The 14,378-nt window shown below is 40.4% G+C and overlaps 1 protein-coding gene across 7 annotated transcripts in view; it reads left to right on the forward strand.

Moving 5' to 3' along the window:
- RAPGEF4 (Rap guanine nucleotide exchange factor 4) overlaps positions 1-14,378 on the forward strand; it is a 292,034-nt gene that overhangs the window by 239,009 nt on the left and 38,647 nt on the right. For all 7 annotated transcript variants that reach the window (XM_030326351.1, XM_030326353.1, XM_030326355.1 and 4 more), the window contains one exon: positions 1,321-1,399. In XM_030326351.1, the coding sequence (XP_030182211.1) occupies positions 1,321-1,399 (79 nt within the window). The remainder of the gene's footprint in view (positions 1-1,320; positions 1,400-14,378) is intronic.

A 14,378-nucleotide genomic window follows, 5' to 3' on the forward strand; every position in this document is an offset into this window, starting at 1 on the left:
GTCTCACCAACCCCAGCCAGTATAGTTCATTTCTTAATCAGAATCCACATAGCATCTCAGATAGCAAGTTTCAGCAAGTGTACTTCTAAACACCTGCCTTCCCCTGCTCTCCCAACAATGCTGACTGGATGCTGCTGTCTTTGCAATGAGGAACCAGCCCTGAATTCAAAATGAAGCTTCTCTTTGGGACTTACCTATTCCCCTACCCATCCCCCTGCTTACCTACTGACAAAATAGCTTCAAATATAGGACAGCCACCCTCTAACTGTACTAGAGAGCTTTCATTTTGCTTCAGTTACTGCTCAGAGTGTTTATCTTGTCCTTTTTTTTCTTCTTTTGTTTCTCTCACCAACTTCTTGTTCTGATCACCTCCTTCTAGAAATCCATTGCCTCTGATCTTTCATTGCTCCCTCTGGAAACTGGGTGATAAAGATACAAAGGAAAACGGATGTTGACAAAAGACGTATGCTGTCACGTAGACAAAGAAATGACCGTGTCTTAATCCTGCATGCATGGATGCCCATGGGTGGCTCTTTAATTACATGTATTTTTTTATATATACATTGTGGCTAAGGTGACCAGTGCTCTTTGTAAAGGCAGTCTCTTTTATTTTTTTTTTTTATTTTTTTTTTTTTTCAACGTTTATTTATTTTTGGGACAGAGAGAGACAGAGCATGAACGGGGGAGGGGCAGAGAGAGAAGGAGACACAGAATCGGAAACAGGCTCCAGGCTCTGAGCCATCAGCCCAGAGCCTGACGCGGGGCTGGAACTCACGGACCGCGAGATCGTGACCTGGGCGAAGTCGGACGCTTAACCGACTGCGCCACCCAGGCGCCCCAAGGCAGTCTCTTTTAAAAAATACTATACTTTTTGTTCACTCTCCTAAGAAATTGAGTTTTGACCTCAAGCCTGTCAACATTATTATTTTTTTTAAATAATTTTTTTAATGTTTATTTTTGATAGAGAGAGACAGAGCACAAGTGGGGGAGGGGCAGAGAGAGAGGGAGACACAGAATCTGAAGCAGACTCCAGGCTCTGAGCTGTCAGCACAGTGCCTGACGCGGGGACTCAAACTCACAGACTGTGAGATCATGACTGAGCCAAAGTCGGACGCTTAACCGACTGAGCCACCCAGGTGCCCCAACATTATTATCTTTTATATGCAGCATCTCTACGTACAGTGAAACCACAATCCCCCAAGCCAATGTATAAGAACCATTGACATTGACCAAGAACAGATAAACAGACACTCTTGCTTTCCTAAGGATTTCTGCAAAAACCTAATTTCTTTTTCTGCTTTCCTTTTTTTCCCCCTGCAGATTCCATTTTAAATGACTTTGTTATGATGCACTGTGTTTTCATGCCAAATACCCAGCTTTGCCCAGCCCTGGTGGCCCAATATCCTTTTGTTGTGAAAAACCTCTGTTCCCTTGAAGACACTGCACATGTATATGGTCATTATCTCATTTCATTCTCTGAAGGTAAGTCATGACCCAGGCAGGGTCATGCTGTCCACCTTTGTCAAACTCTGAAATGCCCGCAGTTTTCCCCCGCCGTAGGCTTCAGCCCTCTCTAGCATGGTTTTGTTGTGCCGTGTTTCAGGATTTCCTCCCCATTACCTGTGTAGGGGAATGTGAGCCGAGTTACCTCAGGAAGGTGATACATACCTGGGAGGTAACCTAAAGAAAGTTATGGAGAAGAGTGTTATTAGAGAGTATTAGTAGGGACAGTTTCCTAACCTTGGAGGCAGACTTTGTACCTCTGCAGGGTACCTGGCAGCATGGCCCGGGGCCTGCCTGTGTTCTTCCTCTAAGCGCCAGTATTAATCCTTTTGCACATAAATACAGGTTATCATCATGGGGTAGCTTTTCCTTCACATCTGTCCTAGTCCATGCTCTCCTCTAGATACAAAATGTATTCTTTCACTGTATTGTTATTACTACCACATTGCCTTAAGTCACACAAACCTTGGCATTCTAATGGCAGTTCCCCTAGGCAGCTTGAGCACTGAGTTTGTTTGGGGGCAGCTTTTTAATAGTCTGCTGAATTGACCATTTGGTACACGGTTTCTGGCACAGAGACAGCATTCAGAAAATTAAGTCGAACTTAAATAAAAATGGTGAATGCTATGCAGTTATACCCTCAACTTTGGGGGTCATGTGACAGTATATTTTCCAACTCTACTTTCTTTTCAAAGGAACAAAAATTTAGACCCCAAAACACTTTGGCTTATTGAGTAGTTAAATATATTGAAGGAGGAATGGCTTTCTTTTTTCCGAGCAATCCAATCAATGTTGCATGTTTTTCTTTTTCAGAATTATAATTGCCCTACCTGATTCTCATTTCCTTGTTCACTCATAATTCTCTTTGAAGTCAACAGAATGTGTGAGGATGGGAGATTTGAGTTGAATGTGTTATTCAGAAGAAGCTGCAAGAGTGAGATTTGGGTGTTTATTTGCCTGGAAACTATCTTTCCAAGTAATGACAGCTTAATGAGACTTACATACATTATATATTCTTTCTGGCTTATATTTGGTTTTTCTCAAGTTAACACATTCAGGATCTGTCTGTGCTCTTTTAACAACATACATAATAATTGTTATGAGACCTTTGAGACTTTTTGGAAGAAAAAATAAAAACCACCATTGAATTCAGACTTATTTTTTCCCAAGAGTTAGCATGTTGATAAGATTAAGGCAAACAAAATGCAAAGAAGAGCGAGACAGTATATGGGCCATGTCATATTATCTTTACAACTCAAAACCCCAAACACCAGGCTTCTATTTTTTTTTGCAAATTCTTATTTCTTCATTTTTTAGCTTGTTCCCCTTTAGAGTTGATTGAGAACATTCATAGCACTGATCTTTGTTTTTAAAACAGAAGCTCCCAGAGTGAAAGTCCATACTATGTCCAGGTAGGGAGGTGTGTGAAAAAGGGTACTGGGTGGAGGAGAGGAAGTCACAGAAGTGAACAGTAGAATCAGGGGAGGCCTGTGATATCCAATCCTGATTCTTTTCTCTGTAGACGGAGGGAATCCAGGATGGCTAGGTGTCATCTAAACTACCTAGTGCCCTCAGATCACCTCTTTCACTCTTGGTCCTATGAGAACTTAGATTCTCTTCATTGTTCTATTTTGAATCAACTCTCTGTCAGGCTAATAGCATTGGTCCATATTATACTACTTTGTCCTTATAGGGGTTAATATTAGCTTTATTTTACAAATGAGAATTCCAGGACTCAAAAACAGTAGAGTGACATGCCCAAGGCAAGTGGCAGAGCCATGATTCATCGAGGCCTTAGGATTTCAAGCCTGAAGCATGTCACTGTTTTTCTTCACAGATTATTTATTTAAGAGTTTGTCCTTCAGGGGCACCTGGGTGGCTCAGTCAGTTAAGCATCCAACTCTTGATTTCCACCCAGGTCATGATTTCACAGTTCGTAGGATGGAGCCCCCATTGGGCTCTGCACTGACAGCATGGAGCCTCCTTGAGATTCTCTCTCCCTCTCTCTCTCTGCCCCTCCCCTGCTCATGCACAGATATGCATTCACTCTCTCTCTCTATCTCAAAATAAATAAATAAACTTCTTAAAAAAGTTTATCCTATGGAGTTTATCAACATTTCTTGGCAATGTATTGCATGATACATGTTTATCTGTTTCAGGTGGCTCAAAGCAACGTAGATATAATTTGGTGAAGCCAAATAAATCAAGCATTCAATAGAACTTTTTGCAATCATGGAAGTTTCCTATTTCTGGGCTAGACCAGTATCCACTAGCCTTGAAATTAGCGACTACTGAGGAACTGAATTTATAATTTTACCTAATTTTCATTCATTTAAATTTAAATAGCTATATGTGGCTTATGGCTACCGTGTTGGACAGCATAAGTCTCGTCCTTAGATCTTGGGAACGAGAGCCTCAAACAAGAATTGCTGTTCTGTAACACCTAGGGAGGGCATCCTGGGGACACCAGGGGCTCACCCTGCTGCAGGCAAGCAAACAGAAAAGGCTTACTCCCTGAAGATCATGCAAGTGTTTCTATATTATGCTGAGGACTCGATTTTTAGTGCCCTTTTCCTCCGGGGACATGTTATATGGGCTTCTTATATAACCTATATATTTTTTTTTTTCAACGTTTATTTATTTTTGGGACAGAGAGAGACAGAGCATGAACGGGGGAGGGGCAGAGAGAGAGGGAGACACAGAATCGGAAACAGGCTCCAGGCTCCGAGCCATCAGCCCAGAGCCCGACGCGGGGCTCGAACTCACGGACCGCGAGATCGTGACCTGGCTGAAGTCGGACGCTTAACCGACTGCGCCACCCAGGCGCCCCTAACCTATATTTTTTGGTCATTAGTAACATAAACCAATGGTGACTATCTTTTTTTTTTTTTTTTAATGTTTATTTTTGAGAGACAGAGAGAGTGTGAGCAGGGGAGGAGCAGAGAGAGAGGGAGAACCAGGATCCAGAGTAGGCTCCAGGCTCCAAGCTGTCAGCACAGAGCCCATTGAGCTTGGACCCACCCACAAACTGCGAGATCATGACCTGAGGTGAAGCAGACCCTTAACCAACCAACCCACCCAGGCATCCCCCAATGGTGACTATCTTAAGGAATATAGGAATTCATCAGAGGAATATGGGTTAACTCAGAAAATAGAAGGAATCCTTGAGGAGCACCAGCTTTCAAAAGGGGCCTCAGAAGCAACAAGTAAAGACCCTGCTATTGGGGCAAATCTGCTGCAAGCATCCTAGGCCTTCACCTCATTCCCACATCCCAAGGAAGGAGGGTCTAGTTGGCCTAGATTGGGTAGCTGCTGACATATTGGTCAAAGGAAGGCAAAGCACTTTATAGGCAGTTCCCCAGAGATGGCCTGTAAAGGAAAACAGAGAGAGTGGAGAAATAGGTGGCAAAACAGAGAAAACAACAAATACACATAAACTGCTTACTGCCTTGCGCACAAGTGACAGGAGAAATAATGTAAAACTGAGCAAGTAGGTTAACGCCCATATTGTTGACATGAGATACGGGATAGCGAAATCCTTAACCCCGGTCCATTAAAGCACTCACATTCAAGTGAGTTGCTTTGGCTCAGTGTTTTCAAAGTACTTAATATCTGTGACTGTGCCTAGCAGCCCTGTGAAGAAGTCAGTATTTTCACTGCGCTTTTTCCAAATCAATAAACTAGGATAATGAAAAATTATGATTTGCTCAGAGAAAAGTAATTACTAGTACAGAAAAGATTTGAGCCCTGAGCCACTGACACCTATTTCTGTCCTTAATCCACATTGTATGTCACCTCCAATTTTGCTTTTAGCACAAAGGAAGATGGTAGAACTCTGTTTAACATTAATATTTCAGGCCTTTTATGTGCTAATGAGAGAAAATCTCTATTCATTAGCTATGCTTGGAACACGATTTCACCGGATGAATACAAGTGCTTTCTAATGAGTTTTTAAAATTATATTTGTTCAGTTTCTGTACTTTTCATCTTTAGTTTCTTTAATCTTTTTAAAATTTGCACTTAAAATTCAGTTCAATTTTCCACTGGTCTTTCAAAAGAAAAGTCAAGCCACCTATAACCCTATCAGGTATTCCTATTGTTAATATTTTGGTATGTATCCTTCCAGTCTTTTTTCTTTACATGTAGATATATATTTTTGAATATAACAATAGGATCTGACTGTAAGTAATTTTGTCTGCTTTGTCACTAGAAAATATTTTATGAATATCTTTCTCTGCCATCAACTACTTTTCCACACTATTTTCTAAATATAGATGTCTTATATAAGTGAGATCATGTTGTATATGCTTTTTTGTAATATGTTCTTTCTCATATATATACGTATATATACATATATATAATGTATATATGTGTGTGTATATATATATATATACATATATATATATATATGAAACTATACCTTTTTTCAGTTAATTCCATAGATACTTATTAAACACAATATGTCATATAGTGCTGGGCAACAGAGTGACACAGATACATGAGAAAAACATGATATCATTTTTATTGATTCACAATATTAAATGATAGATATATCATAATTTATTTTATTAGCTTCCTCCTATTGTATATTTAGATTTTTTCCACATTTTTTGCCTATAACAAACACAAAAGGATGAATCAACATCCTCACAGCTAAATCTTTGCCCACTTATACAATCACTTACTTTAAAAGGCAAAGGCAAGGAATATGTAATATTTTAATGCTTTTGATATTTATTACTGCACTGTTCCCCTATTGTCTTAATTTTGTGTTTTATGATTAAACTATCATATTTTTATTTGCACAAATGCATGCAGACCTTCAGTTCAGTAAGTGATCACAACTAAGTTAATATTATTTTGAATTTTAATAACTACATCCTTGATTCAGAGCATTTTTTTAAATTTTTTATTTTTTTTTAATGTTTACTTATTTTAGAGAGAGAGAGAGAGACAGAGACAGAGCACAAGTGTGGGAGGGGCAGAGAGAGAGGGAGACACAGAATCCGAAGCAGACTTCAGGCTCTGAGCTGTCAGCACAGACCCCGACACGGGGCTCATACTCACAAACCATGAGATCATGACCTGAGCCGAAGCTGGACGCTTAACCGATTGAGTCACCCAGACGCCCCCTGATTTGGAGCATTTTTACATCATTTACTTTATCTTTCCAAAACCCAGCCCCCACTTGTGAGGCTTCAAAAGGACTGGTATGATACTTACTTCCTTTTACATGTAGGAGAAATCAAGGCACATGGAGTCAAGTGAGCCAGAATTCCACATATACTAGCAAATATTTGGAGAAACTCTATGTGCCACTAATATAATTCTAGTTGCACTAGACATTGTAGTTGCCATCAGGGTCGTCTCAGTGGGTTGACTGGCTTTGGCCGTGATTGGCTCTCTGATTGCATGTCCAAAGTAGACTGAGCCAATGAGAGTCAAAGGGAGGCTTCCTGAGGCTTCTCAGGAAAAAGTTTCCTCAATATTTAAGAAAGAGAGCAGGAAGCCTGTAGCTCCAATTACCAGTGATCACCTTGCCTTTGTACAATGACGAGGGGGAAGAGTCCTATGACAAAGCTGACATGCATGGAGACTCAGGAAGAAAATGGGTCTGCGATGGCACCTTTGCACTGGTACCAATCCTGGAGCTAACCTACTGAAGATTCTTTGTTATGTCAGCAAATACAGGTCCTTGTCATTCAGAACAGATTGTTACTACAGCTGAAAGAATCTTAAGTGATCAATGGTTTATATTTAAATTTATAAGAATGCAAATACAGCAATAATTTTGGTCAAATTTTTTTTCTTAGTATCCTAATTTCTTTTGGCTTAGTATTCAACACAAATTCTGTGCTTTGGGCATGGAAATAATTCATTTCATTTCTTGAGTTAAAGAGAAAAAATAGAATGCAGATTTGCCACTAAGTTTCAGCTAAGACTACCTTCATATACCTCTGTGTATCTCTTACACAGAGACAAAGCAAACACAACACCTTCCTTTACTGAAAGGAAGGGCCTCCATCATTTATTTCTCTGTAAAACTGTCCTAGGATGTTCTCTTTATAAGTTCACTTGTATTCCCTAGGAGGAATTTTTATCAAAAATTGCTTTTCTTGGGGCACCTGGGTGGCGCAGTTGGTTAAGCGTCCACCTTCAGCCAGGTCACGATCTCGCGGTCCGTGAGTTCAAGCCCCGCGTCAGGCTCTGGGCTGATGGCTCAGAGCCTGGAGCCTGTTTCCGATTCTGTGTCTCCCTCTCTCTCTGCCCCTCCCCCGTTCATGCTCTGTCTCTCTCTGTCCCAAAAATAAATAAACATTGAAAAAAAAATTGCTTTTCTTACTTTTTTAATGTTTATTTATTTTTGAGACAGAAACAGAGCATGAGTGGGAGAAGGGCAGAGAGAGAGGAAGACACAGATTCTGAGACAGGCTGCAGGCTTTGAACTGTCAGCACAGACCCCAACTTGGGGCTCGAACTCATGAACCGTGAGATCATAACCTGAACCGAGGTTGGACACTCAACTGACTGAGCCACCCAGACGCCCCCAAGTTTGGGGGTTTTTTGTTGGCTATTTACAAAACAGTGTTGGGTGTTTATTATCTAGATTAAGCCAAGTTTTTAGGAATATTATTTAGATGTCTAAGGGAAGTTGTGAGCTTAAATTTTGTTGAAGCCAAGTTTTACCATTGTAGTCCCCCAATTGGTTATGTGGGTGTTTAATCCATATGTTACTACGAGAGCAATTTACTTCTGTAGGTATGCAACTTGAGACTTTTATTTTCAATAAAGTAGACTTGGTTTGATGGTAATATGATGTGATCATGGTGCCCTCTTTCTGAGAAAAGGACCGTATTATCAGATATTCTACAAAGTACTATATATGCATTTTCCTAGCCTCATATCAACACCATGGGATGGGTACCCTTTTTACACTAAGGAAGTGAGGCTGAGCAGACATGTAATTTTCCCCCAAGCTACATAGCTAGTCAGTGTTAGGACAGTATTTGACCCAGCAGTGGGGTGTTACTCTACATCCTAGTTCTCTACTCTGAATACTAGCCCCTGAGCTAAGACTAAAAAGAATAGCCAAGAACTAGAGGCTTCCAAAAATGCAGAGAATTCTGAAAATCAGTGAGAAAATAAAATTCTGAGCAAGAAAATGGGAGGCACTTAAAGAAAATGACAGCACAGAAAGCAGTCCTACAAGCCCAAGTTCATAGGCTGACACAAACACAGGAGCAGCTGTGTGATGGGAATAGCATCACAGAGTTAAACCCAGAAACGCTGGGTCCTGTGAAAAATCCCCAAAAGAATCGCCCATCCAAAAGATGCAACATTATTTCCAGAGGTGGATCAATAATAATGATGGTGGCTAACTCTTGCTGAGCACTTAATATGTCTCAGATACTATTCTACATGGTTTACCAGTATTGTCTCATCTCATCCTTAACAGCAGTCCTATGATGTTTACTGATGAAGAGACTGAGGCCCTAAGTGGTCAATTAACCGACCAAGGATCTCATGGTTTGTAAGTAGGGAAGCTGGCCTGTGAACCCAGGCTGTCTAATTCCAGAACTTGCATTCCACACACGTGCCGCGTGAAGGAAGGGATAGATTCAGCGCTCAGGATATTGAGGTGCTCCACAAAGGCAAGCAGGTAGTAAAGAGGCCCCATAACACAGTGGGAAAAGCAAAAGCTCTGAAGTCAGAAAACTCTGTGTTTAATGCCTGCGTCTTACAAACTATATTACTCAGCAATTATCCTTAACCTTTCTGAACCCCGTCTATATGAAAGGGTAATTATACCTGTCCTGCCCAGCTCATCAGGTTGTTGTAAAGATCAAGTGAGGCTCTGTGTGTGAAAGTACATTATAAACCTTAAAGCCCCACATAAATATTGCCCACAGAAATAAATTACGGTGCCATTATGAAAGGAATGTAGCATAATGTAAAGAATATACTTAAGCTTTGTCTAGTCAGTGGGCAGATGACCCCCAAAGTTTGTTTTCAGCTGCAAGCAGAGATCTTGTATGCAAAGCAGGGCTTAAAAAACAACAACATTGAAGAGTATCAGTTTGAATGTTGATAAGTGTTTTATAAATAGCTGCATAATTAGCATGTACTTACTGCAAAAAGTATACATAATATTTTATTCCCTGTTGTAGGCTGTAATGAATCTGCTGCCTCTACGTCCTAGGTGGTTTTCACTTACTTTCCCCTTGATAATTTTAATACGTGGAACCATTATTAGCTGAATTAAGAATAAGTAAATGAGCAGTAAAAAAAATACAGAAAAATTACAGGTGCCTGTGGTGAGTAAGATAATAACTAGGTAAAAATATATGAAATAATTACAGTGTTTGAACGGCAGAGCCGGCATGAGGAAAATGACTCAATGGAATATTAAGGCTGCTGTTGGCAGGGTAGAAAGACCGTAGCCTACACTGTGGCCTTCACCTCTCCAGATTCTCGGCTCTAATCCTCCCTGAGAACAGATCCAATTTGTCCTCAGCCACGTTTGTGGTGCCAAAGGGGCTGGTCCAATTCGACAAAGGTTTAGTCATTCTGAAAGTCTGTGCTCCTATGGATTAAATACCCAGTATCTAAAAGCTTCTGTTTCAAAGATGCGTCCGATGTTTGGTACTTAGTGGACTTAGTCCACCTGGTGATATCGAATACGAACTTATTTAGGATGTATCTATCATCTGTATTTGACATCTTGACAAAATGGAATTTCAGATAATGTAGATAAAGGGTTTTTAAGGAGCTGTGATTTGTTTGTTTGTTTGTTTGTTCTAGAAAACTGGGTTATATATAACACCCCAAACAGTGTGACTGAATTAAGGTAACCAGTCAATCAACAAACATTTGGGACTTTTTATGTTTCCAGATCCTGCTGCTAAGGATTCTGATTTAATGCTCCCAGATGGTGAAAAATCTTATTACCATAAGAAGAGAAACCTCAAGTTAGGATTTGAATCCTCACAAATGTTTGGTTAATAGCAATGAGCCACTGCTTTTTATTTTTTTATTTTTTTTAAGCAAGCTCTGCACCCAATACAGGGCTTGAACTCAGGACCCTGAGATCAAGAGTCGCATGCTCCACTGAGGGGTGCCTGGGTGGTAGGTTAAGTGTCAGACTCTTGGTTTCAGCTCAGGTCATGATCTCACGGTTCGTGAGTGCGAGCACCACATCAGGCTCTGTGCTGACAGCATGGAGCCTGCTTGGGGTTCTCTCTCTGTTCTCTTTCTGCCCCTACTTGACCCGTGTGCTCTCGCTCTCTCTCTCTCAAATATATAAACAAAAAAAATTTTTTTAATGATTAAATAAAAGAGTCACATTCTCCACCGACTGAGCCAGCCAGGTACCCCCAAGCCACTGCTTTTTAAATCAGCAGGTTCTGGACAAGAGCACGGGTTGAAGCTACAGCAGAGAGGAACAGTGGAAACCCTCTGCTTCCTGACTGTCAGATTGTCAGGGAGTTGCAACAATTAACACTTGATTTTCTGTATGTGCTTTGTCTTCTTTGAGGATTTAGGGGGATCAGTTTCTGCATCTGAGACAAATTTCTCCGTTACCTAATAAACCTCTAAATCACCTAATTCTGCTGCATACATAATATATGTTAGCATTAAGAGATACTAATATCAGACAAAATGTGACAACATAGGTAAACAGAGTAGTGGGGAGAGGGATAAGAGAACTGAGTTCTAATCCCAAGAATTCCATTGATAGATTTGGAAAAAATCATTTTAAACTCATTCTACCTCAGTTTCCTTACCTCTGAAGTGGTGGAGTTGGAGGTAAAATCAAAGGGCTTTTGCAACTCACAGATTCTATGATTCTGTGAACCATCTGAAATCAACTGTGTCCGTGATGACTTTGGCCATTTTGACTATTAAGGCCTTTTCTTAATTGTGTTTAAAATAAAAATTCAGGGACACTGGGGTGGCTCAGTTGGTTGAGCATCCGACTTCAGCTCAGGTCATGATCTCATGGTTCATGGGTGTGAGCCCCGCATCAGGTTCTGTGCTGACAGCTCAGAGCCTGGAGCCTGCTTTGGATTCTGTGTCTCCCTCTCTCTCTGACCCTCCCCTATTCGTGCACGTGCACGTGTGCACTCTCTCTCTCTCTCTCTGTCTTTCTCTCTCAAAAATAAACATTGAAAAAAATTTTTTTGAATAAAATAAAATAAAAGTTCAGTAAAGGACACCTGGGTGGCTCAGTTGGTTAAACATCTGACTCTTGATTTCAGCTCAGGTCATGATCTCATGGTTCCTGAGATGGAGCCCACACTGGGCTCCACACTGGCAGCGCGGAGCCTGCTTGGGATTGTTTGTCTCTCTCTGCCCCTCCCCTGCTTGTGCGTTCTCTGTCTCTTAAAATAAATAAATAAACATTTAAAAATAATAATAAAAAATAAAAGTAAAAATTCAGTGAATAATTCTAGATTCTCTTACGGACTTTTAACTGGCACTTTATGTGACACCGTGTTATCTTTCTGTGTCTTTTTCTCCATGAATTCAAGCAGCCATATTGCTTTTTTTTTTTTATGTTTTATTCATTTTTGACAGAGCATATTTGGGGGAGGGCCAGAGAGAGAGGGAAACAGAGGATCTGAAGTGGGCTCTGCGCTGACAGCAGCAAGCCCAATGTGGGGATTGAACTCATGAGCCGTGAGACCATGACCTGAGCTGAAGTTGGATGCTCAACCGACTGAGCCACCCAGGCACCCCCGCCATATTGCTTCTTACCTGAACTTAACTGTCATGATCTCAGGAGTCACGGCCTTACTTAATCCAAGTATTTCCTGATCATTTTTATTTTCTCTGCTAACCTGCACATAACATAGACATTAGCCATGTATATATTTCAGATAGTGTTCTTCAGATGTTAAAAGTAACTTATGTGGAAAAAGAAAGTTTATATGTGTGGTATCTGTTGATAATCCTTTTTAAATTGTTACTTGTCCTAGAGAAGAGCTAGATTTTTATGCCGTGTATGTAGAACTTTATCCATCAAGTGGTTAATGCATTATTCTGGTTTTAGCCAAAAAAGGTAATGGTTTCTGCAACCTTCCTGATGTGTTTGAATGTATAAACAAACTATACTTGAAATGTTACTCTTTTTAGGTTGCATTGTTTTACATCGCATTAAGACAAGGGACCTGGTAGGATTTCTTTCCCCTTTTGGCTGCTATCTGAAGGGAATATAGTTTTTTCCCCTCTCTCCACCTTTTTTGTAAAAGTTAAATAAAATATCAAAATAAATCTCCTAAAAGCCTGGTGAAAGTGTTATGAGAATCAATAGAAGCCCCGATACTGCATCAATAAGCATTTCAGGTATAATCAATTACATAAAGTGTTCTCTGTGCCCCTTGAGAATCTGGCTCAACAGACTGTTCAGGAATAGAACAATATGTTGCCTGTGGAGGGGCAGAGTCCTTGAGCATCTTTCTGGATTCCGCTTCTAAAAGTACTATTACCCCCACCTCCAGTAACATCTGTGAGGGGAAAGGGAGACTTTGTGAAATAAATCAGTGCTTCCTTTTATTTTCCCAGAGGCAAAAATACTTAACTTTCATGAGAAAAGAAAGCAAGCCTCATTCTCGTCCCTCTGGATTTGGTCATTGCTGGCTCCCAGGAGGCTGTGGAACCACTCATTAAGAGCAGAGGACACTCAGAGCTGGTTTAGAAAGTACTTGTCGGCTCTGGGAAACTTAGAACTTAGGCAAAAAAAGAAGGAGGAAGGAAGGAAGGCAGAAAGAAAGACAGGAATATTTTTCTCATTAGGATTTTTGCTTCCCAGATGCAATCATTCTCAATAATTTCATGAACCCAAGCACTAATGTCCAGTCACTATAGCCACTGTTTAGGACTGGGGGCGGGATGGTGGTGATGACAATGGAAAGAGCCCTGTCTGGATTTATAAACCCTGCCATTTATCCACTGAACAGCCTCAGGCAGATCTCTCCTCTCTGTTTCATCTGTAAATATTTATAGAGAGCGTTATACAATCATGTGAGTGCATTGGGCATATTTATTACAAACTATAAAGCTCCATACACATTTATAGGTTCATCATGTTAATTCTTCCAATCCTGTGTTCTGTCTCATTGCAGACAAAATAAAGATTTTCCCCCATAGGAAAGAAGCCAAGAAAAATCTTTGTCCTGACCCACAGAGATGATGTAAATTTAGTATCCTATCCTAAGGCCTTATAGATTAGCCACAGGTATGCTGCTGATAGCACTGTATCCAACTCACAAGCGTTTGCATTACTTCCTGAGTCCCAAGTCAAAATAACCTGGAAAGTTAGCATTATATCCACTTGATATCAACCTTAATACTCCAAACCATTGCAGTCTTGTGCAAGTAAGAAGAACAATCTCTTTCTCTCTCCCTCTCTCTTACTGACTCTTGGGTGGAACACTATGTATTTTCCAATCAGTCAAGAATAACTCATTTGGTGCCCACTGTGTGCCAGACTGTGTTGCTAAGATACCATAAAAAAAATAGTGATAAAATGTAGTGCCCAGCACTGCAGTTCTTGGGAAAGAAAAACTGAGTTGTGTGTATATACAAGCAAGAGACCTAAGGGTTAATCAGAAAAGAAATAATTTTTGCATAAAGTGATCTTTCTTCCCGTTTTTTTATTGTAAGCTCAGAAAGAATTGTAGCAATACAGGTTGAGCAATTTTCTTTTTTATGAATCCTGTGCTCAATTTATGAAAGTCATTTTGCAACCCATTTACATGCAGTAAACTTTGCTTTAAGGTTCTGTCATTTACCTTGATCATGATTATTTATAGTCCCTTTAGAAAAGGCCCTTTACTGGTTTAGGTCTCAAGCACAGCACTGCCACAAGGCAG

Source organism: Lynx canadensis, chromosome C1, assembly GCF_007474595.2.
Source record: "Lynx canadensis isolate LIC74 chromosome C1, mLynCan4.pri.v2, whole genome shotgun sequence".
In the NCBI taxonomy this organism is placed as follows: domain Eukaryota; kingdom Metazoa; phylum Chordata; class Mammalia; order Carnivora; family Felidae; genus Lynx; species Lynx canadensis.